General features: G+C 51.2%; 1 protein-coding gene across 1 annotated transcript in view; it reads right to left on the minus strand.

The window, feature by feature from the left end:
* The window catches only part of LOC119954452 (SRC kinase signaling inhibitor 1-like), a 645,297-nt gene that overhangs the window by 61,013 nt on the left and 557,445 nt on the right, over positions 1 to 26,839 (minus strand). Inside the window, 6 exon segments of the mRNA XM_038779671.1 lie at positions 9,272 to 9,324; positions 9,326 to 9,367; positions 9,369 to 9,449; positions 15,663 to 15,826; positions 21,653 to 21,693; positions 22,582 to 22,674. Of these exon segments, the coding sequence (XP_038635599.1) occupies positions 9,272 to 9,324; positions 9,326 to 9,367; positions 9,369 to 9,449; positions 15,663 to 15,826; positions 21,653 to 21,693; positions 22,582 to 22,674 (474 nt within the window).

Raw genomic sequence — 26,839 nt, forward strand, 5'->3', positions numbered from 1 at the left:
ATATTACTCTGTTTTATATTACTCTCTGTTTTTAAATTACTCTCTGTTTATATTTACTCTCTGTTAATATTACTCTGTTTTTATATTACTCTGTTTTTATATTACTCTGTTTTTATATTACTCTCTGTTTTTAAATTACCCTCTGTTTTATATTACTGTTTTTATATTACTCTCTGTTTATATATTACTCTTTTTAAATTTTTATATTACTCTCTGTTTATATTACTCTCTGTTTATATTACTCTCTGTTTTTATATTACTCTCTGTTTTTAAATTACTCTGTTTTATTACTCTCTGTTATATTACTCTGTTTAATATTACTCTGTTTTTATATACTGTTTTTATATTACTCTCTGTTTTAAATTATTCTCTGTTTTTATATTACTGTTTTATATTACTCTGTTTATATATTACTGTTTTTAAATTACTCTCTGTTTTTATATTACTGTGTTTTTATATTACTCTGTTTTTATATTACTCTCTGTTTTTATATTACTCTCTGTTTTTATATTACTGTTTTTAAATTACTCTCTGTTTTTATATTACTGTTTTTATATTACTCTCTGTTTATATATTACTGTTTTTAAATTACTCTCTGTTTTTATATTACTCTGTTTTATATTACTCTGTTTATATATTACTCTCTGTTTATATATTACTCTCTGTTTATATATTACTCTGTTTTTATATTACTCTGTTTTATATTACTCTCTGTTTTTAAATTACTCTCTGTTTTTAAATTACTCTCTGTTTTTATATTACTCTCTGTTTTTATATTACTCTCTGTTTTTATATTACTATCTGTTTATATATTACTCTGTTTTTATATTACTCTGTTTTTATATTACTCTGTTTTTATATTACTCTCTGTTTTTAAATTACTCTCTGTTTATATATTACTCTCTGTTTATATATTACTCTGTTTTTATATTACTCTGTTTTTATATTACTCTGTTTTTATATTACTCTCTGTTTTAAATTACCCTCTGTTTTTATATTACTGTTTTTATATTACTCTCTGTTTATATATTACTCTGTTTTTAAATTACTCTGTTTTTATATTACTCTGTTTTTATATTACTCTGTTTTTATATTACTCTCTGTTTTTATATTACTCTCTGTTTTTATATTACTCTCTGTTTATATATTACTCTCTGTTTTAAATTACTCTCTGTTTTTAAATTACTCTCTGTTTTTATATTACTCTCTGTTTTTATATTACTCTCTGTTTTTATATTACTCTCTGTTTATATATTACTCTGTTTTTATATTACTCTCTGTTTTTAAATTACTCTCTGTTTTTAAATTACTCTCTGTTTTTATATTACTCTGTTTTTATATTACTCTGTTTTTATATTACTCTGTTTTTATATTACTCTGTTTTATATTACTCTCTGTTTTTATATTACTCTCTGTTTTTATATTACTCTGTTTATATATTACTCTCTGTTTTTAAATTACTCTCTGTTTTTATATTACTCTCTGTTTTTATATTACTCTCTGTTTTTATATTACTCTGTTTCTATATTACTCTGTTTATATATTACTCTGTTTTTAAATTATTCTCTGTTTTTATATTACTCTCTGTTTTTATATTACTCTCTGTTTTTATATTACTCTCTGTTTTTATATTACTCTCTGTTTTTATATTACTCTCTGTTTTTAAATTACTCTGTTTATATATTACTCTCTGTTTTTAAATTACTCTCTGTTTTATATTACTCTCTGTTTTTATATTACTCTCTGTTTATATATTACTCTGTTTTTATATTACTCTGTTTTTATATTACTCTCTGCTTTTAAATTACTCTCTGTTTTTCTATTACTCTGTTTTTATTTTACTCTGTTTTTAAATTACACTCTGTTTTTAAATTACTCTCTGTTTTCATATTACTCTGTTTTTATATTACTCTGTTTATATATTACTCTCTGTTTATATATTACTCTCTGTTTATATTACTCTCTGTTTATATATTACTCTCTGTTTATATATTACTCTCTGTTTATATATTACTCTCTGTTTTTATATTACTCTCTGTTTATATATTACTCTCTGTTTTTATATTACTCTGTTTTTATATTACTCTCTGCTTTTAAATTACTCTCCGTTTTTCTATTACTCTGTTTTCATATTACTCTCTGTTTTTATATTACTCTGTTTATATATTACTCTGTTTATATATTACTCTCTGTTTATATATTACTCTCTGTTTTTATATTACTCTCTGTTTATATATTACTCTCTGTTTATATATTACTCTCTGTTTATATATTACTCTCTCTTTATATATTACTCTCTCTTTATATATTACTCTCTGTTTATATATTACTCTCTGTTTATATATTACTCTCTATTTATATATTACTCTCTGTTTTTATATTACTCTACTCTCTGGTTTTAAATTACTCTCTGTTTTTATATTACTCTGTTTTTATATTAGTCTCTGTTTATATATTACTCTCTGTTTATATATTACTCTCTGTTTATATATTACTCTCTGTTTATATATTACTCTCTGTTTATATATTACTCTCTGTTTTATATTACTCTCTGTTTTCAAATTACTCTGTTTTAAAATTACTCTCTGTTTATATTACTCTGGTTTTATATTACTCTCTGGTTTTATATTACTCTCTGGTTTTATATTACTCTCTGGTTTTATATTACTCTCTGGTTTTATATTACTCCCTGGTTTTATATTACTCTCTGGTTTTATATTGCTCTCTGGTTTTATATTACTCTGTTTTTATATTACCCTGTTTTTATATTACTGTCTGCTGTTATATTACTGTGTTTATATTACTCACTGGTTATATGTTACTCTCTGTTTATATATTACTCTCTGTTTATATATTACTCTCTATTTATGTATTACTCTGTTTTTATATTACTCTCTGTTCATATATTACTCTCTGTTTATATATTACTCTCTGTTTATATATTACTCTCTGTTTATATATTACTCTCTGTTTATATATTACTCTCTGTTTATATATTACTCTCTGTTTTTATATTACTCTACTCTCTGGTTTTAAATTACTCTCTGTTTTTATATTACTCTGTTTTTATATTACTCTCTGTTTTATATTACTCTCTGTTTATATATTACTCTCTGTTTTTATATTACTCTCTGTTTTCAAATTACTCTGTTTTTAAATTACTCTGTTTTTAAATTACTCTGTTTTTAAATTACTCTGGTTTTATATTACTCTCTGGTTTTATATTACTCTCTGGTTTTATATTACTCTCTGGTTTTATATTACTCCCTGGTTTTATATTACTCTCTGGTTTTATATTGCTCTCTGGTTTTATATTACTCTGTTTTTATATTACTCTGTTTTTATATTACTCTGTTTATATTGCTCACTGTTTTTATATTACTCTCTGTCTTTATATTACTCTCTGTTTTTATATTGCGTAGGAGCTTTCTCTCATATTCCACTTTGTCTCTCTTTATTATTTTCTGTCATGCTTTGCTGGTTCTTAAAATATGACAGATCTTCTTCCCAACCACTAAACCTTGCAGATTTCTACAGTTAAGATAAAAGCAAATTACTGCGGATGGGGGAATCTGAAACAAAAGCAGAATGTGCTGGAAAATGTGACAGCATCTATGGAGAGAGAACGGAGTGAACGCTTTGAGTTCGAGTCCGTTCTGACAATGAATTGTCCAGACTCGAAACATTAGCTCTGTTTTCTCCCACGGATGCTGTCGGACCTGCTGAGATTTTCTAAATTAGTACAGTTTTTCTTTCAATTTGAATCTATCCTTAATTTTATTTAAGTTGCAGATGATGAATCGCACTCCGACTTTCTTTCTTACTGCAAAAAATCTTTAACTATCTCCTTTAAAAGTCTGCATTTCATCTCTCCAGTCCTACCTTTTTAACTGAGTTTCCCAGTTCACTTTAGCTAGTCCTGATTTCACACCCTTAAAGTTACCTTTATTCAAGTTTAAAAGACTAGTGTTAGACTCCCAATTCTCACCTTCAAACTGAACATGAAATTCAATAATATTATGATCACTGTTACCTAAAGGCTCATTTGCCATGAAGTTATTGTATTGAAGCCACTCACCGTCCTGACTTGGAAATATGTTGCTGTACCTTCACTGTCGCTGGGTCACAATTCACAAACTCCCTCCCTAACAGCACAGTGGGTGTACCAACATGATATGTAGTTCAAGTGGGCATCTTCTCCAGGGCAAATTGGGGATGGGCAATAAATTCACCCAATCTCCATGTAGATTGAAGTTACCCATGATTGTTGCAATAGCTTTCTTACACCGATTTAATCTCCTCCTGTACACCCTGTCCTACAGTGTGGTGACTGTTAGTGGGCAAGTGGGGGGGGTGGGGAGGGGGCTGGTCCGATAAAATACTCCCAGGAGTGAACTCCTATCTCGCCCAACATTGATTCTGCTTCTTGCTCTGTTGAGCTAAGGTAATCTCTCCCTGCTGCACTGATGACGTCCTTAATTAATACAGATACCCCACTGCCTGAACGGGATTCTACGACCGTCTGTGCCGAGATCGTGCTCAGCGCGGGGGGCAGAGAATTACCCAAAATAGGCCAGAACGCGATTCTCTGGCGACCGGAGAATCGCTGCTGTCCGCGCGCGATCGACGTGGCGCCGGTCGGGGTAGCACCCCCCCCCCCCCCCCGGCGATTCTCCGCACTCGACGGCCCGAGTGCCCGCCAAGTCCCCCCGCCGTGATTCTAATGTGGTTCCACTTGGCGGAAATTTGGAGTCGCGGCTGATGTGGGTGTTATGGTGGGTGGGGGGCATGGGGATCGGCCACCAGGGGGTGGGCTGGACGACAGGCAGGCGGGGAGGGGTTTTCCCGCATTTTATGTGTTATTTTCTCCTGCGGGGACAAGGAGGAATATTCCCTCCCTGATCGATGGGCAGTGTCCACAGCTCGGATTCCGGCTCAATCACTCTGAGCTGAATTCCGCAATCCGCAGACTGTTCCGTCCCGGATGACACGGGAAACAACGGCCCCCATCGCAAAACATCACCTGTACGGCCACATTTTATTATATGTTAATTTATTTTATAATAAATCCTACTACAGCTAATAAACTTTACTACAATTAGGAAACCTCACTGCCACTAATAAAACGTCCCAATTACAAATAAACTGCATAAGGTCTCAAAGGTAAAGGTGAAAAATACTCACCAACCAATCACTTATCGGCTTTCCTTCAGATCACGTTTGATTTTTCAGAACTTGGCCAGTCTGGTCTGGTGCCACAGGCTGGGCTGGACCGGGCTGGGCTGGACTGGACTGGGCTGGGCTGGACCGGGCTGGACTGGGCTAAACCGAGCAGGACTGGGCTGGGCTGGGCTGGGCCAGACTGGGCTGGACCGGGCTAAACTGGGCTGGGCTGGACTGGGCTGGGCTAGGCTGGACCGGGCTGGGCTGGACTGGGCTGGGCTGGGCTGGACCGGGCTGGGCCAGACTGGGCTGGACTGGGCTAAACCGGGCAGGACTGGGCTGGGCTGGGCTGGACCGGGCTGGGCTGGACTGGGCTGGGCCAGACTGGGCTGGACTGGGCTGGACCGGGCTAAACCGGGCAGGACTGGGCTGGGCTGGACTGGGCTGGGCTAGGCTGGACCGGGCAGGACTGGGCTGGACCGGGCTGGGCTGGGCTGGACTGGGCTGGACTGGGCTGGACCGGGCTGGACTGGGCTGGACCGGGCTGGGCTGGACTGGGCTGGACCGGGCTGGGCTGGACTGGGCTGGACCGGGCTGGGCTGGACTGGGCTGGGCTGGGCTGGACCGGGCTGGGCTGGACTGGGCCGGGCTGGGCTGGACTGGACTGGGCTGGGCTGGACCGGGCTGGGCTGGACTGGGCCGGGCTGGAACAGGCTGGGCTGGGCTGGACTGGGCCGGGCTGGGCTGGACTGGGCCGGGCTAGGCTGGGCCGGGCTGGACTGGGCTGGACTGGGCTGGACCGGACTGGGCTGGACTGGGCTGGACCGGGCTAAACCGGGCTGGGCTGGACTGGACCGGGCTGGAACAGGCTGGGCTGGGCTGGACTGGGCCGGGCTGGGCTGGACTGGGCCGGGCTGGACTGGGCCGGGCTGGAGGGGCTGGGCTGGAACAGGCTGGACTGGGCTGGACCGGGCCGGACTGGACTAGACTGGGCTGGACTGGGCGGGACTGGGCCGGGCTGGAGGGGCTGGGCTGGAACAGGCTGGACTGGGCTGGACCGGGCCGGACTGGACTAGACTGGGCTGGACTGGGCGGGACTGGGCCGGGCTAGGCTGGGCCGGGCTGGACTGGGCTGGACCGGATTGGGCTGGACTGGGCCGGGCTGGACTGGGCTGGACTGGGTTGGACTGGGCTGGGTTGGACTGGGCTGGGTTGGACTGTGCTGGACCGGACTGGGCTGGACCAGACTGGGCTGGACCGACTGGGCTGGACTGGGCCAGGTTGGACTGGGCTGGACCGGGCTGGACTAGGCCGGGTTGGACTGGGCTGGACCGGGCCGGGCTAGGCTGGGCCGGGCTGGACTGGGCTGCGCTGGGCTGGGCTGGGCTGGGCTGGGCTGGACTGGGCGGGACTGGGCCGGGCTAGGCTGGGCCGGGCTGGACTGGGCTGGACTGGGCTGGACCGGACTGGGCTGGACTGGGCTGGACCGGGCTAAACCGGGCTGGGCTGGACTGGACCGGGCTGGAACAGGCTGGGCTGGGCTGGACTGGGCCGGGCTGGGCTGGACTGGGCCGGGCTGGACTGGGCCGGGCTGGAGGGGCTGGGCTGGAACAGGCTGGACTGGGCTGGACCGGGCCGGACTGGACTAGACTGGGCTGGACTGGGCGGGACTGGGCCGGGCTGGAGGGGCTGGGCTGGAACAGGCTGGACTGGGCTGGACCGGGCCGGACTGGACTAGACTGGGCTGGACTGGGCGGGACTGGGCCGGGCTAGGCTGGGCCGGGCTGGACTGGGCTGGACTGGGCTGGACCGGATTGGGCTGGACTGGGCCGGGCTGGACTGGGCTGGACTGGGTTGGACTGGGCTGGGTTGGACTGGGCTGGGTTGGACTGTGCTGGACCGGACTGGGCTGGACCAGACTGGGCTGGACCGACTGGGCTGGACTGGGCCAGGTTGGACTGGGCTGGACCGGGCTGGACTAGGCCGGGTTGGACTGGGCTGGACCGGGCCGGGCTAGGCTGGGCCGGGCTGGACTGGGCTGCGCTGGGCTGGGCTGGGCTGGGCTGGGCTGGGCTGGGCTGGACCAGACTGGGCTGGACCGGACTGGGCTGGGCTGGACCAGACTGGGCTGGACCGGGCTGGGCTGGGCTGGACCGGGCTGTACTGGGCTGGACTGGGCTAGACTGGGCTGGGCTGGGCCGGGCTAGGCTGGGCCGGGCTGGACTGGGCTGGACTGGGCTGGGCTGGGCTGGGCTGGGCTGGACTGGGCTGGACTGGGCTGGGCTGGGCTGGGCTGGATGTTACGAAGCTGCCCCTTTCTCCACCATCTCTCAGTCTGACAACGCCTTGATTTTGAAGCTCCTTTCCTTGTCTTCAAGTCCCTTCAGTCAGTTTCTCTCTGTAAACTCCTCCAGTAGTGAAACTCTGAGAAATTGACTGTTCTCCAATTCTTGAACGTCCCTGAATTACTTCACCTCCCTTTTGTGACTCTACCTTCTGCTGCCTGGACCTAAAGCTCTCAGCCCCTCCCGTCTCCTTCAAGCTGTAAAGCTCTGAGCTTCCGTCACTAAACATCTCAGCCCCTCCCGTCTCCTTCAAGCTGCTTCTTAAAACCAAACCCTTTGTTCCAGCTTTTGGTGCCGGCTTTCTTTGGCTTTGATGCCAGTTTTTGCTTCGGGAATTGTACCTGTGAAGCACCTTGGAAAATTGTACACCCTCCCCATTTAATTAATGCCCTAATTACAAAACGCCGCTGATCCCCGGCAAGTCAAACTATGTGATGTTTTTCTGAACTTTCTCCCCAGCTCCAAGTGCAAAGCTCCCCCAGATCCCGTGTTCAGCCACCCTGACTGGACTGATATTGAGACTGGCGTGTGTTAACTCCTGCGCAGCTCATTTTAACCCAGAACCTCTCAACTGGGAGAAATTCCTTCCAGCTCTCGGCCTTCCCCTCATGTACTTGTTGTGGAGATTTCCACTCTGAGAGAATCCATCAGGAATTCAGGTTGTGTGGGGCAGCACGGTGGAGCAGTGGTTAGCATTCTGCTTCATGGCGCCGAGGTCCCAGGTTCGATCCCAGCCCTGGGTCAGTGTCCATGTGGAGTTTGCACATTCTCCCCGTGTCTGCGTGGGTCTCACCCCCACAACCCAAAGATGTGCAGAGCAGGTGGATGGGCCACGCTAAATTGCCCCATATTGGGAATAAAATAATTAGGTACTCATAATTTATTGAAGAGGACTTCAGGTTGGGCTGTCAGGGAAGATACTTGTAATCCTAATGGAGGAAATCTCTCGCTTTCCGTGCTCTTTCTCTCGCAAATGCTCCATTTCTTTGTTCACTCATAGGATATGGATGTCCTTGGCAAAGTCAGCATTTGTGCTCATTGCTAATTACCTTTGAGCAGGTAGTGACAAGGCAGCTTCCTGGGTGTGACTGAACGCCTTGCTCGGATATTTCAGAGGGAAGTTAAGAGTCACTCACATTGCCGTGGGTCTGTAGGCCAGACCAGGTAAGGGCGGCAGATTTCCTTCCCTGAAGGACATTAGTGAACCAGATGGGTTTGATGACAATTGTCGTGTTAAGGTCATTGTACAGTCATTGAGCTCAATGCTCTGCAACCTGCCTTAGTTCACGCATATGGACGGCACAGTGGTTAGCATTGCTGCCTCACAGCGCCATGGACACGGGTTAAATTCCTGCCTTGAGTGACTCTGTGGAGTTTGCACTTTCTCCTCCTGTCTGCGTGGGTTACCTCCGGGTGCTCCGGCTTTCCTCCCACGGCACTGAGGTCCCAGGTTCGATCCGGCTCTGGGTCACTGTCCGTGTGGAGTTTGCACATTCTCCCCGTGTCTGCATGGGTCTCACCCCCGCAACCCAAAGATGTGCAGGGTAGGTGGATTGGCCACGCTAAATTGCCCCTTAATTGGAAGTTTTTTTTTCTCAAACGATGTGCAAGTTAGGTGGGGTTACGGGGATAGGACAGGGGAGTGGGCTTAGGTAGGGTGCTCTTTCAGAGGGACAGTGCAGACTCGATGGGCCAAGTGGCCTCCTACTGCACTGTAGGAATTCTATGATGCTATCTGAGTTAGCGAATGACTTGGAACCTACTTCAGCTGCTGTATGATCATCTCTTCTTCATTTAGGTATTTCTGTCGCTCTTCCTTCTACCAGAGCACGCTGGCGATGGAGAGGATCTTCCTGCCTTCCTCAGAGTTTCCGTCACCCTCACACTTATCTCTGACTCCAAACGCTTCATCATGTTCTTCATAGTGTCTTGGCTCTGGACCTGTCAGAGAGAGAGAGAGAGAGAGAGGGGGAGAGTAATGAACAATTGATACAGCAAGCTTCTACCCAACAGGAAAGCTGAACAAACTGGAAGTATTTTCTCTATAAAAATCTGGGGAGACCAGAATTAGGTCATAAATATAAGATGGTCATCAATAAATCCATTAGGGATTGCCGGAGATGGCTTTTTAACCAGGAGTGTGGTTAGAATGTAGATCTTACCGTGACGAGGAGTCACTGAGATGAAAAGTATTGATGCTGATAGTAGGAAACTGGATAAATAAAGAAAGGAGCAAGGCCTGGCCTTAACTCCCAGAAACCAGGGCCGGAATATCTGGGCACCGTCATGGTCAGGAATCCAGGCCGGGAAGCCTGGAAATACCGGTGTAGATCGGAGCAGCGGTATCCCGAAGCCATTACCGGTGGAGGCCATTGTTTTCCATGAGGTGGTTGTCAATTGGGCCAAAGGGCATCAACAAGCCAAATATTTTCCAGTTGGCCTCGCGTTTTCTGGCCTGATGGGAGTAACTTGCAGGCGGGTACCCGGCAACAGGCCACTGGGCCAGGCAGGCCTTCGGTACTTCCCTGCCTGCCTGTGTGTGGCTGAAATTAAAGGCCGTCTTGTCGAGGGACTTTCCCTCCCACCCAACCACTCTCCAAACCCGTGCTGATGAGTCTGTGTTGTACTGAAAGTTTTGAGAAAGGTGTTGAGATGGTGCCTCCATGTTGAAGCGCTCTCTCATTTCTATTTTTAAATAAATTTAAAGTGCCTAAATCGGTTTGTTCCAATTAAAGGGTAATTTAGCGTGGCCAATCCACCTATCCTGCACATCTTTGGGTTGTGGGGGTGAAACCCACGCAGCCACGGGGAGAATGTGCAAACTCCACACGGGCAGTGACCCAGAGCTGGGATTCGAACCTGGGTCTTTGGCGGCGTGAGGCAGCAGTGCTAACCACCGGGCCGCCTTGCTACCCTCTGCTGCTACCCTCCCAGGCTGGAAGGCCTTTGATTGGCCCTCTAGCTTCATGTGCCTTCCCGCCATCTTTAATCTGGCAGAGAGCCTGTCTCTAAGGGTCTGCAAAAGCCCTAGCGTGGGACTGCTTACCCCAGGAGCACATGTGCGACCTGGAAACAATCCTGACTCCTGATCCCTCCCCCATGATTCAGGACAACAACACTCCTGTTTCCGAGCCACAATCAGAATATTTACCCAACCTGTTGAGGAAATTCACTAAAAAGAAATGGAAAATGCTGTGTTGGGAATAATGAGAATCCTCAGGAATGTTTAATCATATTACAGAAGAACATAACATAAGAATAGGAGCAGGAGTAGGCCATCTGGCCCCTTGAGCCTGCTCCACCATTCAATGAGATCATGGCTGATCTTTTGTGGACTCAGCTCCACTTTCCCGCCATAACCCTTAATCCCTTTATTTTTCAAAAAACTATCTTCATCTTAAAAACATTTAATGAAGGAGCCTCAACTGCTTCACTGGGCAAGGAATTCCATAGATTCACAACCCTTTGGGTGAAGAAGTTCCTCCTAAACTCAGTCCTAAATCTACTTCCCCTTATTTTGAGGCTATGCCCCCTAGTTCTGCTTTCATCCGCCAGTGTAAACAACCTCCCCACATCTATCCTATCTATTCCCTTCATAATTTTATATGTTTCTATAAGATCCCCCTGCATCCTTCTAAATTCTAATAAGTACAGTCCCAGTCTACTCAACCTCTCCTCGTAATCCAACCCTTTCAACTCTGGGATTAACCTAGTGAATCTCCTCTGCACACCCTCCAGTGCCAATACGTCCTTTCTCAGGTAAGGAGACCAAAACTGAACACAATACTCCAGGTGTGGCCTCACTAACACCTTATACAATTGCAGCATAACCTCCCTTGTCTTAAACTCCATCCCTCTAGCAATGAAGGACAAAACTCCATTTGCCTTCTTAATCACCCGTTGCACCTGTAAACCAACCTTCTGTGACTCATGCACTAGCACACCCAGGTCTCTCTGCACAGCAGCATGTTTTAATATTTTATCATTTAAATAATAATCCCTTTTGCTGTTATTCCTACCAAAATGGATAACCTCACATTTGTCAACATTGTATTCCATCTGCCAGACCCTAGCCCATTCACTTAACCTATCCAAATCCCTCTGCAGACTTCCAGTATCCTCTGCACCTTTTGCTTTACCCCTCATCTTAGTGTCGTCTGCAAACTTGGACACATTGCCCTTGGTCCCCAACTCCAAATCATCTATGTAAATTGTGAACAATGGTGGGCCCAACAAGGATCCCTGAGGGACACCACTAGCTACTGATTGCCAACCAGAGAAACACCCATTAATCCCCACTCTTTGCTTTCTATTAATTAACCAATCCTCTATCCGTGCTACTACTTTACCCTTAATGGCATGCATCTTTATCTTATGCAGCAACCTTTTGTGTGGCACCTTGTCAAAGGCTTTCTGGAAATCCAGATATACCACATCCATTGGCTCCCCGTTATCTACTGCATTGGTAATGTCCTCAAAAAATTCCACTAAATTAGTTAGGCACGACCTGCCCTTTATGAACCCATGCTACACCTGCCCAATGGGACAATTTCTATCCAGATGCCTGACTATTTCTTCCTTGATGATAGATTCAATATTACTCCATCCCTTCCATACCTGATGGGGGATTTTCACAGTTACTTCATTGCAGTGTTAATGCAAGCCTACTTGTGGCAATAAAGATTGTTATTATTATTATGCTGACTTGACGCACGGATTAATTGTCAGCAACTAAAACCTTAGCAATTCACCCAAAAAAGTGTCATTTTGGGCAAATTTGGGTTTTTTTTGCCGGCTGTTTGGAGAGATGCACAGCGGTATTCACCCACACGTCACCATTTCTTTGGTCTTGGGGAGATTACCCAGTCAGCAATGGAGCCTCACCAACGGGACCAGCTCCTCAGTATTCAGGGCATCATTTTAAAAGGGACCCCGAACTGTAAGTGAAATTGGGGGACCCACACCCCTCCCCACCCACAGACAATGCCACCCCCCCCCCTCCCCACGGACATGGGCATTACACCCCTCCCCTCCCCCACCACCCTGAGACAGGGCACTCCCTTATGGGGTTACTGAGGGTCTCTCCTTTCAGGACCCCCTCCTTCACCATCTTCCCCAACCTTTACAATTCTCCTTTATACCCCTCGTTTCATGGGCATGGCCCCCCCTCGGGGCCGGGTGCTTGGCAGTGCCAACCCAGCACCTGGGCACCTGGGTCTAGGGTGACCCTAGCAGGACCAAGCAGACAATCTGGAAGTGGCCCCCCCGCAGGGTCGGAGAATCGCCCGGGTCCGGCGGAAATCCCGGGAATTGGCGGGGGCGGGAACCACGCCCCGCCGATTTGCGAACCCCCCGCGGCAATTCTCCGACCCGCGATGGGCCAAAGTCCCGCCGCTGAGAAGCCTCTCCCGCCGCCGTGGTTTGAACCACCTCTAGTGGCGGCGGGATCGGCGGCGCGAGCGGGCCCCGGGGTCCTGGGAGGGGCGCGGGGCGATCGGACCCCGGAGGGTGCCCCCACGGTGGCCAGGCCCGCGATCGGGGCCCACCGATCGGCGGGTGGGCCAGTGCCGTGGGGGCACTCTTTTTCTTCGGCCGCCGCCATGGCCTCCACCATGGCGGAGGCGGAAGAGAATCCCCCAGCACGCATGCGCCGGTGGTGATATCAGCGGGCGCTGACGCACCGGCGCATGTGCAAACCGGTGAAGGCTTTTCAGCCAGCCCCGACGCCGGGGGCCGAGCGTCAAAGGCTGTTGCCGCCGGTTTTTCCACCAGTCGGCGTGACGCCAACCTCTCCGGCGCAGGCCTAGCCCCTCAATGTGAGGGCTTAGCCCCTAAAGGTCCGGAGAATTCCGCACCTTTGGGGAGGCCCGACGCCAGAGTGGTTGACGCCACTCCGCTACGCTGGGACCCCCCCCCTGCCGGGTAGGGGAGAATCCCGCCCCACGTCCGCACTGAGGTCTCAGTGATTAGTACTGGCGTGGACCACACATGGTGGCACCTGGGTGGGGAATCCCTGAGGACATTAGAGTTTCATCACGCGATTGGGGACAATGCAGGGTAGAATCCTGGCACTCCCCATGGCACCTGGAAACCCTGGCAGTGCCACCTGTGCAACATGGTGGTGCCAGGCAGGCAGTGCCAAGGTGCCCACGCTAGAGTTTGGCATTGCCAAGGGTCAGGGCACGGGGGCCATGCCCATGAAAGTGGGGGGGGGGGGGGGGGGTAGAGATCGGGGCAGATTTCAAAATGGTGCCCGATCCGTGAGGTACCGGTTCTGCTGCCGGGTTCAGATCCCCAATCCCGGGAAAATTCCGAAGTCTGCCCTTGACCGGGGGGAATCTCCCCCAGGCCCATTTCGGTGGTCGCCATCTCGGCGTAGCAGCTGTCGCTGAACACCGTGCCAACCGGACCCCAACCCGCACTTTGACGTTTATCCGGTGAATCGCGCAGGTCCTCACCAATGCTGCCAGAACAGCTGAGCTTTTCCGGCACTTTCTGTTTTAATTACACTTCTCCCAAACGCGGGACCTCCTCCATCTGGAAGGAGGAGCCACGTGTGAACACCCAATGGGCAATAAATGCCCCAGTACCCAATTCACAATTTATCAAAAATGCACCTGAATCAGATTAACCCTGCCCTCCCTCTCAGAAACCTTTCACTTTGTTGGCTCTCTGGGTGTGGGTGACACTGGCATTCATTGTCCATTTGTAGTCCATTTGTTGAGAGAGTTCTGGTGCTTCTGTAATAAGGTTGAAGAATATGCCACAGTAACTCGGGGATGAAGAGCTGCCAGTCGCGAACAGTTCTGGACAAGATGTGATAGCCCCTCGGGCCGGGGGGTGGTGGATCTTGGGGGACATTAGAGCTCCCCGGTGGGCGGGGACAGGGCAGGATAGTGTCCTGGCACTGCCCCTGGCACTTGGCTCGCTCAGTCACAGTCTTTACTCCGAGCAACAAGGGGCGGGATTCCCCCAGCCCGCGCCGGGATAGTGGTAGCGGCTCCCCCCCCCCCCCCCGGCCCGGTGATTCTCCGCACTCGATGGGCCGAATGCTCGCAGAGCCCCGCCGGCGTCGTTCACGTATGGTCCTAGCCGGCGGGATCTCGGCGTTCTGGCTGCGGGGGCGTCCTGGTTGGGGGGGGATCCTCCACGGTGGCCAGGCTCGTGATCAGGGGCTACCGATCGGCGGGGGGGGGGGGCTCATTCCGGGAGGGGGGGGGGGGTATTTTCCTCCGCGCCGGGACCCTGTAGGGCTCCGCCATGTTGCATGGGGGCTGCCACAGAGACGGCTGCGGCGCGCATGCGTGGACCTGCGCTGGCTGCGGCGCGCATGTGTGGACCTGCGCCGGCTGCGGCGCACATGCGTGGACCTGCGCCGGCTGCTGCGCGCATGCGTGGACCTGCGCCTGCTGCGGCGCGCATGCGTGGACCTGCGCTGGCTGTGGCGCACATGCGTGGACCTGCGCTGGCTGTGGCGCGCATGCACTGGGTAAGTGCTGGGGCCTGTTTCGGCAGCTGGAGCCTGAGGCGCCCCAGCGCCGTGCTGGCCCCCTGTGGGTTGAGGGATCGCTGTTCCTAGCGGCCAGATGAAGCCGTTGTAAAACGCTCCGGCGTTTACTACCGCGTCAATACACTACCGCTTCAACGGAGAATCCCGCCCAAGATTCTGAGTTCAAGTGTCAGTCTCGAGCTTGAGAGCTGCCCTGTCAGATACGCTGTTAAAAACACCAAGGGTCTGGGGATAGTCCATGAATATGGCGTTTAAATAGAAGATCAACCATTATCTCGCTGATAGGCGGAGTGTGCTGAACGGTCCTCGTGTTAAACTGTGGCCTCGTCTAACTGTTCAGCCGGAAAAACCCGGTCCCAAGGCCACCATCCCAAAGATGAGCAGGGGGGGTTAAACCTGGTGTCCTGACTAATATTTATTATTCCTCAATCAACATCACAAAAAGTACAGTTTACCTGGTCACTATCACATTGCTGTTTGTGGGAGCTTGCTGTCCCCTCACTGACCTCTATATTTCCAGCATTACAACAGTGACCACACTTCAAAGTGACTTTATTAGTTTGGAAAGTGTTGTGGGATGTCTGTGGTTATGAAAAGCGTGGCATAAACATTTTGTTGAAGTTGTGAGGGAGGGAGTTAGATACCTGGAGTTTGCGCAGCTGCTGAAGTTGGTTGCGCAGGTCGCTGGCATTCTGCTGGAGGTCATGGAGATGGAGCTGCATCTGGAGCCTGGTGATGGCAGTGGGGTGGCTGATGGACGCTGCTGGCGCTGAGCTGGTCACAGTGCTCCGAACGGAAGGACTGAGAGCTGAAAGCAGAAGGGGAGAAAGAAAACATGCAATGTGTGAGCGAGGAGCTGGCAACAGAACGAGCTATTGAGCAAGGTTAAAACTCCCAGGAGAACGAGCACAGGACCCTGCGGTAAGCAAAGCGGGAAGGGTCCCGGTTCCTGGGGATTAGGACAACGTAATGGTGTGAAATGCCGGGAGCTGCTCCTGACAAATCATCCACTTCACTGGCTTCGATTTTGTTTATCAGCTTTTGCAGAGTTTACTTTGGAGACATCACATTCAATCTTGCTGCCCAACTGTGTCAACAGTACCAGAGACAGAGGAATGAGCAAGGCCTGCCGAGAATTCCAGTAACACCACCACAAACCAACACCACTCACTGCCCATGTCAGAGCTACAGGGTGGCTTTGCTTGGAATTAATTGCTGTTTCACACATTACAGAGGAGCAATGCTCAGTTGCTAGGCAGCGATTGGCTACCATTTACACAAAGCGTGGAGAGGTCGCGATTCCTGTCGATATTGTAGATCAGTGATATGGCTGTGCCCCTGTGATATCAGCGAGAAAACTCCTCACATTTACTTGTGAAATTCTCTTGCTCTTCAGCTAACCCGTAAATTTTATCCAAACTGGTTTTAATTCATTCTGGAGAAGTCAGTGTGACTGGCAAAGCCAGCGTTTACTAGCTTCAAAAACATCTTTTTTAGTTTCTCAAACATCTGCAGAACCTGATGTGGCTGAGACCTGCTCAGGCACTTCGGAGGCAATCAACTGTTACAAAGGGGGGTAAATTATTGACCAGGCTGGATCACATTGAGCAGGCCGGGTTACGTTGGCCAGGCCGGGTTACGTTGCCCAGGCCGGGTTACGTTGGCCAGGCCGGGTTACGTTGCCCAGGCCGGGTTACGTTGGCCAGGCCGGGTTACGTTGAGCAGGCCGGGTTACGTTGAGCAGGCCGGGTTACGTTGCCCAGGCCGGGTTACGTTGAGCAGGTCGGGTTACGTTGAGCAGGTCGGGTTACGTTGGCCAGGCCGGGTTACGTTGCCCAGGCCGGGTTACGTTGAGCAGGTCGGGTTACGTTGAGCAGGTCGGGTTACGTTGCCCAGGCCGGGTTACGTTGAGGAGGCCGGGTTACGTTGGCCAGGCCGGGTTACGTTGAGGAGGCCGGGTTACGTTGAGGACGCCGGGTTACGTTGGCCAGGCCGGGTTACGTTGAGCAGGCCGGGTTACGTTGAGCAGGTCGGGTTACGTTGAGCAGGCCGGGTTACGTTGAGCAGGCCGGGTTACATTGAGCAGGTCGGGTTACGTTGAGCAGGTCGGGTTACGTTGGCCAGGCCGGGTTACGTTGCCCAGGCCGGGTTACGTTGAGCAGGTCGGGTTACGTTGAGCAGGTCGGGTTACGTTGCCCAGGCCGGGTTACGTTGAGGAGGCCGGGTTACGTTGGCCAGGCCGGGTTACGTTGAGGAGGCCGGGTTACGTTGAGGAGGCCGGGTTACGTTGGCCAGGCCGGGTTACGTTGAGCAGGCCGGGTTACGTTGAGCAGGTCGGGTTACGTTGAGCAGGCCGGGTTACGTTGAGCAGGCCGGGTTACATTGAGCAGGCCGGGTTACGTTGAGCAGGTCGGGTTACGTTGAGCAGGCCGGGTTACGTTGAGCAGGTCGGGTTACGTTGAGCAGGCCGGGTTACGTTGAGCAGGTCGGGTTACATTGAGCAGGCCAGGTTACGTTGAGCAGGCCGGGTTACGTTGAGCAGGTCGGGTTACATTGAGCAGGCCGGGTTACGTTGAGGAGGCCGGGTTACGTTACCCGGCCCGGGTTACGTTGAGCAGGCCGGGTTACGTTGGCCAGGCCGGGTTACGTTGAGCAGGTCGGGTTACATTGAGCAGGCCGGGTTACGTTGAGGAGGCCGGGTTACGTTGCCCGGGCCGGGTTACGTTGAGGAGGCCGGGTTACGTTGCCCGGGCCGGGTTACGTTGAGGAGGCCGGGTTACGTTGCCCGGGCCGGGTTACGTTGCTCAGGCCGGGTTACGGTGAGCAGGCCGGGTTACGTTGAGCAGGCCGGGTTACGTTGCCCGGGCCGGGTTACGTTGCGTGGGCCAGGTTATTTTGAGGAGGCCGGGTTATGTTGGCCAGGCCCGGTTACGCTGTGGGTGCCGCACTGTCAGAGGGTCAGTACGGAGGGATCCACACTGTCAGAGGGTCAGTACTGAGGGAGTGCCGCACTGTCAGAGGGTCAGTACTGAGGGAGTGCTGCACTGTCAGAGGGTCAGTACTGAGGGAGCGCTGCACTGTCAGAGGGTCAGAACTGAGGGAGTGCTGCACTGTCAGAGGGTCAGTACTGAGGGAGGGCCGCACTGTCAGAGGGTCAGTACTGAGGGAGGGCCGCACTGTCAGAGGGTCAATACTGAGGGAGTGCTGCAGTGTCAGAGGGTCAGTACTGAGGGAGTGCTGCACTGTCAGAGGGTCAGTACTGAGGGAGGGCCGCACTGTCAGAGGGTCAGTACTGAGGGAGGGCCGCACTGTCAGAGGGTCAGTACTGAGGGATTCCGCACTGTCAGAGGGTCAGTACTGAGGGAGTGCTGCACTGTCAGAGGGTCAGTATTGAGGGAGTGTGGCACTGTCAGAGGGTCAGTACGGAGGGAGTGCTGCACTGTCAGAGGGTCAGTACTGAGGGAGTTCCGCACTGTCAGAGGGTCAGTACTGAGGGATTCCGCACTGTCAGAGGGTCAGTACTGAGGGAGTGCTGCACTGTCAGAGGGTCAGTACTGAGGGAGTGCCGCACTGTCAGAGGGTCAGTACTGAGGGAGTGCTGCACTGTCAGAGGGTCAGTAATGAGGGAGTGCCGCACTGTCAGAGGGTCAGTACTGAGGGAGTGCTGCACTGTCAGAGGGTCAGTACTGAGGGAGTGCTGCACTGTCAGAGGGTCAGTACTGAGGGAGTTCCGCACTGTCAGAGGGTCAGTACTGAGGGAGTGCCGCACTGTCAGAGGGTCAGTACTGAGGGAGTGCCGCACTGTCAGAGGGTCAGTACTGAGGGAGTGCTGCACTGTCAGCGGGTCAGTACTGAGGGAGTGCCGCACTGTCAGAGGGTCAGTACTGAGGGAGTGCTGCACTGTCAGAGGGTCAGTACTGAGGGAGTGCTGCACTGTCAGAGGGTCAGTATTGAGGGAGTGCTGCACTGTCAGAGGGTCAGTGCTGAGTGAGTGCTGCACTGTCAGAGGGTCAGTACTGAGGGAGTGCTGCACTGTCAGAGGGTCAGTACTGAGGGAGTGCCGCACTGTCAGAGGGTCAGTACTGAGGGAGTGCCGCACTGTCAGAGGGTCAGTACTGAGGGAGTGCTGCACTGTCAGAGGGTCAGTACTGAGGGAGTGCTGCACTGTCAGAGGGTCAGTACTGAGGGAGTGCCGCACTGTCAGGGGGTCAGCACTGAGGGAGTGCCGCACTGTCAGAGGGTCAGTACTGAGCAGGGCTGGCTCAAGGCACCGGCAACTCGGGCAGTCGCCCGGGGCGCCATGTGCTAGGGGGCGCCAGAGACTCGGGTCCCGCGCATGCGCAGTTGGGCAGGTGCCAACCAGCGCATGCGCGGTGGCCGCCCTCCCCCAGGGCGGCCCCCCCCGCTCGGTCCGCCCCCCCCCCCCCCACCCCCCCCCCCCCCCCCCCCCCCCCCCCAAGGGCGCCGAAGTTCAGCTTGCCCGGGGCGCCAGCAACCCTAGGGCCGGCGCTGGTACTGGGCGAGTGCTGCACTGTCAGAGGGTCAGTACTGAGGGAGCGCCGCACTCTCAGAGGGTCAGTACTGAGGGAGTGCTGCACTGTCAGAGGGTCAATACTGAGGGAGTGCCGCACTGTCAGAGGGTCAGTACTGAGGGCGTGCTGCACTGTCAGAGGGTCAGTACTGAGGGAGCCGCACTGTCAGAGGGTCAGTACTGAGGGATGCCGCACTGTCAGAGGGTCAGTACTGAGGGAGTGCTGCACTGTCAGAGGGTCAGTACTGAGGGAGTGCCGCACTGTCAGAGGGTCAGTGCTGAGGGAGTGCCGCACTGTCAGTGGGTCAGTACTGAGGGAGTGCTGCACTGTCAGAGGGTCAGTACTGAGGGAGCCGCACTGTCAGAGGGTCAGTACTGAGGGATGCCGCACTGTCAGAGGGTCAGTACTGAGGGAGTGCTGCATTGTCGGAGAGTCAGTGCTGAGGGAGTGCTGCACTGTCAGAGGGTCAGTACTGAGGGAGTGCCGCACTGTCGGAGGGTCAGTACTGAGGGAGTGCCGCACTGTCAGAGGGTCAGTACTGAGGGAGTGCTGCATTGTCAGAGGGTCAGTACTGAGGGAGTGCTGCACTGTCAGAGGGTCAGTGCTGAGGGAGTGCTGCACTGTCAGAGGGTCAGTACTGAGGGAGCGCCGCACTGTCAGAGGGTCAGTACTGAGGGAGTGCTGCACTGTCAGAGGGTCAGTGCTGAGGGAGTGCTGCACTGTCAGAGGGTCAGTACTGAGGGAGCGCCGCACTGTCAGAGGGTCAGTACTGAGGGAGTGCTGTACTGTCAGAGGGTCAGTACTGAGGGAGTGCCGCACTGTCAGAGGGTCAGTACTGAGGGAGTGCCGCACTGTCAGAGGGTCAGTGCTGAGGGAGTGCTGCACTGTCAGAGGGTCAGTGCTGAGGGAGTGCTGCACTGTCAGAGGGTCAGTACGGAGGGAGTGCCGCACTGTCAGAGGGTCAGTACTGAGGGAGTGCAGCACTGTCAGAGGGTCAGTACTGAGGGAGTGCTGCACTGTCAGAGGGTCAGTACCGAGGGAGTGCTGCACTGTCAGAGGGTCAGTACTGAGGGAGTGCTGCACTGTCAGAGGGTCAGTGCTGAGGGAGTGCTGCACTGTCAGAGGGTCAGTACTGAGGGAGCGCCGCACTGTCAGAGGGTCAGTACTGAGGGAGTGCTGCACTGTCAGAGGGTCAGTACTGAGGGAGTGCCGCACTGTCAGAGGGTCAGTACGGAGGGAGTGCTGCACTGTCAGAGGGTCAGTACTGAGGGAGTGCTGCACTGTCAGAGGGTCAGTACTGAGGGAGTGCTGCACTGTCAGAGGGTCAGTGCTGAGGGAGTGCCGCACTGTCAGAGGGTCAGTACTGAGGGAATGCTGCAGTATCAGAGGGTCAGTACTGAGGGAGTGCCGCACTGTCAGAGGGTCAGTACTGAGGGAGTGCTGCACTGTCAGAGGGTCAGTACTGAGGGAGTGCTGTACTGTCAGAGGGTCAGTACTGAGGGAGTGCCGCACTGTCAGAGGGTCAGTACTGAGGGAGTGATGCACTGTGAGAGGGTCAGTACTGAGGGAGTGCTGCACTGTCAGAGGGTCAGTCTTGAGGGAGCCGCACTGTCAGAGGGTCAGCGGGGGGATGGGGAGGGTGGCGAGAGGGGGAGGGCGGCGAGGGGGGAGGGCGGCGAGAGGGGTGGGCGGCGAGGGGGGAGGGTGGCGAGAGGGGGAGGGTGGCGAGAGGGGGAGGGCAGCGAGGGGGGAGGGTGGCGAGAGGGGGAGGGTGGCGAGAGGGGGAGGGTGGCGAGAGGGGGAGGGCGGCGGATGGACGATGGGTTGGAGCACTGGGATGGGACATTTAGAGCCCGGATTTTCGATGCTGTGTTCAGGATTAGAATCACTGGACCCAGGAGGGACCTGGCTGATTTGGAAAGTTTGGGAAACCATTCCTACAGCAGCGTCTCCTGGAGTGAGGAATATATCCTTCACTGAATTTGGTCTTTCACTCTCCCCAGGAGGACTCAATGATGCTGCATTCATTCCTACAGGGATCATCGCAAAACCTTCAAAAAGCTGAGGTGACAGTGAGCGACACAGGTGAAGATTATACTCACTTCCAGTGCCCGAGCTCCCATTTATTGATTCGGATTTATCACTGAGGAAAATGGAAAATGGCATAATTAAAAATAAGCATTAAATCTGAAGCTGGCTTTATGAGTAGGAGCTGAACATACAACCTCCTGTCATGTCGGGCAACAACAATCTGCATTTGTATAGCAGCTTCGATGCAGTAAGAAACTTCACAGGAGTATTTTCAAAAAGAGTTTGTCACCCGCCTCATCTCGGTTCTGCCGATGGTTTATAAAGTCTGGAGAGTCTTTCCGACTGTGCCAGAATCTGGTGCCTAGTCACACCCGAAAGTAGATCCTATCAAACCATATCGTAATCTTAAAGGCCTTGATCCAATGTTTCCTCAGTTCTCTGTTCTGGATAAAAGAGCCTCAGTCTGTTCAATCTTTCCCAATCGGTAAACCTTTTCCGTTTTGGTACCACTGAACTTTCGTGCAGCACCTTGTGATGCTTTCCTACATAATTGTGTTTTTATTGGTTCGTGGGTTGTGGGCATCGCTGGCTGGGCTGGCATTTATTGCCCATTCCTGAGGGCATTGAGGAGTCAACCAGATTGCTGTGGGTCTGGAGTCACATGTAGGCCAGACCGGGTAAGGACGGCAGATTCCCTTCCCTAAAGGACATTAGTGAACCAGATAGGTTTTTACGACAATCGACAATGGTTCCATGGTCATCATTAGACTTTTAATTCCAGATTTTCTTATTTAATTCAAATTTCACCATCTGTTACGGCAGGATTTGAACCTGGGACCCCAGAGCATTACTCTGGGTCTCTGGACAATACCACTACGCCACCGCCTCCCCGTATAAGCTGCTATATGAATGCAAGTTATTGTTGCACTTGTTGTTTCAACCAATCAGGTACAAGGCAGCAGTGCGGGAGGCCGAGAATGTCGAGTTTGGAACTCCTTACCTGACAGGTTCTCCCTCATTCCCTCGTAAAAGTGCATTTTGTACCAGTCCTGTCAAACTGGCAATCTGCTTCTCCATGGCTTCCATCCGTTCCCTGTGACAAGAGATAAAGACAGCAGAATACAGTCAAACATCAAACAAACCATGTCAGGTGTCCAGGTGCGGTAACACCACCAATCCTCGCCAGAATGGAGAGATTGTTGAATGACTGGGATTGCATTTATGTTCAGGGTTAGTATTAAGTTTCTATCCCCCACTGACTGTATTTTGCTTTTACTGGTGGACGTTGCAGCAGTTTCGATCAGGAGGGGTTCGATTTTCCCAACGCATCCGGGCGTGATCCGGATAATGATATTTAAATTTAAATATCCTGACACCATATTCACCGAGCCGCCCAGGAGTCAACGAGGCCTAAACCATTTACAATGGGTTTCCACAATTGTGGACCAAATGTGGTGGCACCTGGTTGGGTGGGGGGTCTCGCAGGGCATTAGAGCCCCCAGGTGGTCAGGGACAGGGGCACCCTGGCACTCCCCTGGCACCCAGGCACTGCCAGCCTGCCAGATTGGCACTGCCAACGGCTGTGGCCTGGGGGGGGGGGCAATGCCCATGAAAGGGGGTGGGGGGTTTGAGGGGTCATCAGAATGGTTGGGGGGGGGGGGGGGTTCCTGAAAGGGGAGGGGACGAGTGGGAGGTGCAGGGATCGGCACCCTGACATGCGATGAGCTGGTCCTTCTGGCACAATCTGCTCCCCAATGCAGGAAAACTTTCCAAGTGTGGCCTCCATATGGACAAACGCCTGAGGCCCAAAACTACGGCGGACTGCCGTTGAATAGCGGTGGCAATCTCGGGAAACCTCACCAAACACCCCAAAACCGGACTTGGAAATGTTTCTGGTGAATCGCGCCCGGGTTTTGTTATGGTCGCTCATAGAGGCTCTTTCTAGATCGACGCTGTTTGCTGAATAAGTGGACTCTGTTCACTTTCGAAAGGGAATGTTTGACTTAATTTCCGCCTTCCTACAATTCATTAACGGAAGCAGTGGTGTCTATAAACAATCTGATGTGAAACAGGACTCAGCAGGGTAGTGGGTTAGTCAGTGCCCTTTCACTGCTGGGATCTTTGTTCAAAGCAGTCAATATGCTGGGGCTGCAGTCTGTTATTGAAACGCTTGGGGAGGAGCTTTTATCCCCACAGTATTTAACAACCATCACCATCTTCCTCTCCCTGCTCCGTGGAGGCGCTGAATCTGGGAGAAGGATCCAGGCATTTACTGATGGAAAGTAACTTGCTACCACGATGGACCGAAGGGCCTCCTTTTGTGCTGTACCATTCTATGACGGCCAGAAAGCCTTCTCACCTTGGGCTGTGTGCTTTGCAACTGGACTGGGCAAACAAATAGTTTTAAATGGAGGAACACAAGCAAATGAGAGGGTCCTGTGAGAAATTGATCAATTCCTTTTACAATGAGGCAGAAATGAACACGGCAGAATCAAAAATCCAACACACACATAGTTACGCAGGTTATAAAAACTGTTCCATTTCGATTGAAAAATCAAGCAAGCACCATTTTGTGTTACGTATTGTTTATGTCTGAATTCTTCATTCAACCGGTATATGGGGGGGGCGATTGTCCAATATGGAGCCCAAGTGTTCGCGCAGTCGTGAACGCCGTCGCGTTTCACGACGCGCGAACCGGGCCCGGGTACGACCCATTCTGGCCCCCACTAGGGGCCAGCACGGCGCTGGAGTGGATCGCACCGCTCCAGCCTCCTTTCGCGGTGCCAAATGGGCGCCATGCCAACCCGCGCATGCGCAGTTGGGCAGTGCCAACCTGCGCATGCGCGGGGGATTTTAGCGCGCCGGCCCCCACTCAACATGGCGTCGGTGTTCGGGGTCGGCCGCGCCAGAAAGTAGGCCCGGGGGAGAGGCTGGCGTTCCCATCGGTGGGCCCTGGTCGCGGGCCAGACCCCATTGGAGCCCCCCCCCCCCCCGGACAGGCCATCCCCGACCGTTCGCGCAGAGTTCCCGCCGGCAGCGACTAGGGGTGAACGGCGCCGGCATGGCTGTCGGCGGCACAAATGGCGCCGATTCTCCACACCCCGGAGAATTGTGTACCGGCGTCGGGCGCGCGGTTGCGGCGATTCTCCGGCTTGGCGCGGGGCGCAGAGAATCGCCCCCATGAAATACATAATAAACCAAATTAAACCTGGATTGAGAGCAATCTCATTCACATTTCTTTCAATAATGCAGCAGCTTAAACTTGTCCACAGCAGAACCTGGACAACATTCTGGTTTGGATGGGTAAGTGACTGGGTAAGTGGGAAACATCTAAACCAGACAGGCGTCAGGCAATGTCCACCTCCCAAATCTAACTGTTTCCCTCAAACTGCTTTATCCTGGATGTTCTCCCCAGGGCTCACAGACCTACATCATCTCCGGTTCAGAAGGGTCCTGATTTTAAAATTCTCACCCTTGTTTTCAAATCCCTTCTTGGCCCTGCCCCTTCCTAGCCCTGTAATCTCCAACACCACAACCTCAGACATCCTCTAATTCTGGCCTCTTCTGCAGTCCCACTTAGAATTGCTCTGTGATTGTTGGCCGTAGCTCTGGAATCCCCTCCCTAAACCCTCCACCTCTCTACCTCACTTTGCTCCTTTCAGACGCTCCTTAAAACTTAACTCTTTGCCCAAGCTCTTGATCATCTGATGTAATATCTGCTTCTGTAGCTCAGTGTGAAGCTTTGTGCTGTTGGAGCTGCACTTATCCAGGTCAAAGGGCAACTAAGGATGAGCCATTAATGTGGCCTTATCAGAAACACCTTTTGTTATCATCCTGACATCACTCGAAGGGAAATGTGTCATGTGATCCGGTCTTAGTTTCAATTTTGCTTTGAGCAGAGCACACACACACACACACACATACACACACACACATACACACACACACATACACACACACACACACACACATACACACACACACACACACATACACACACACATACACACACACACATACACACACACACACACACTCCTGATCTTCGGGCAACAAATCGGGCAGAGGTAGGTATATAGGAGGATAGGAGAACCTCCTGACAGGCTTCCTCCTGAGCCTAGCCAAGCTGGCCATTGCTAGGTCCAGATAGTGGGTGGTCAAGGGGGTCACCCGTCCCTACTACCTCCCCCTGTTCCGTGGCTATGTTTGCTGCCGGGTGTCCCTGGAGAGGGAGCAGGCAGTGTCCGCCGGCATCATCGAGGCCTCCCTGGTCACCGTGGAGACGGGTGCATTCTCACACATGAACATTTGAATCAAGAGCAGGAAGAGGCCTGGAAACATCATAACAAAATGTGGTTGAGGTTTCCTTTGAGATTATGTCTGCTTTGACGCAGTATCCTTCCAAGAAACTGTCTTTTTATTTTACCCCAAAGTTTGCTGATTAGTTTATTTGGTGAACGTAAAGCAGCACACAGCTTTCATGCTTCAAAGTGATTTACAGAGAACAGACAGTTCGGCCCATCGAATCTGCACCAACCCTTTTTACACCCTCACTTCCACCCTATCCCCGTAACCCAGTAACCCCTCCTAACCTTTTTTGGTCACTAAGGGCAATTTATCATGGCCAATCCACCTAACCCGCACGTCTTTGGACTGTGGGAGGAAACCGGAGCACCCGGAGGAAACCCACGCAGACACGGAGAGAACGTGCAGACTCCGCACAGACAGTGACCCAGCGGGGAATCGAACCTGGGACCCTGGAGCTGTGAAGCCACAGTGCTAGCCACTTGTGCTACCGTGCTGCCCGATGATGTAGAACTGTTCATTGTGTCAATATAACCGCAGCAGCACCACATCTTAGAGCCAACTGAACAAGAACTAGAATTGCCTGCAATGCAGTTCAGAATCAAATAGCCCAGGTTTTGATGGATTTGACAGGAGCTTTGCGAAGAGAAAATTTCTACATTTCCAAGCAGCTGATTTTAGATTCTATTTGCTGCTGCTGGACAGATTTCAGTCATTCGGGCTTTCAAATGATTTTTTGTCAGCAATAGAGGAAACAGCAGCCCCACCCCGACCGGTTTTGACTGGTTTCCGCTTTGGCATAAAGAGCCAATCTATCTTTGTGCACTCTGAAGAGACAGAGGGAGGTTAGTCAGAGAACAGAAATAATTCAGGGTGGGTAAAATCAAAGGGCTGAATTTTGTGACACAGGCTGAGGAGGTGAGCCCTCATTGGCCAGCGGAAAGGTCAGGCGA

This window comes from Scyliorhinus canicula, chromosome 19, assembly GCF_902713615.1.
Source record: "Scyliorhinus canicula chromosome 19, sScyCan1.1, whole genome shotgun sequence".
Taxonomy (NCBI): Eukaryota; Metazoa; Chordata; class Chondrichthyes; order Carcharhiniformes; family Scyliorhinidae; genus Scyliorhinus; species Scyliorhinus canicula.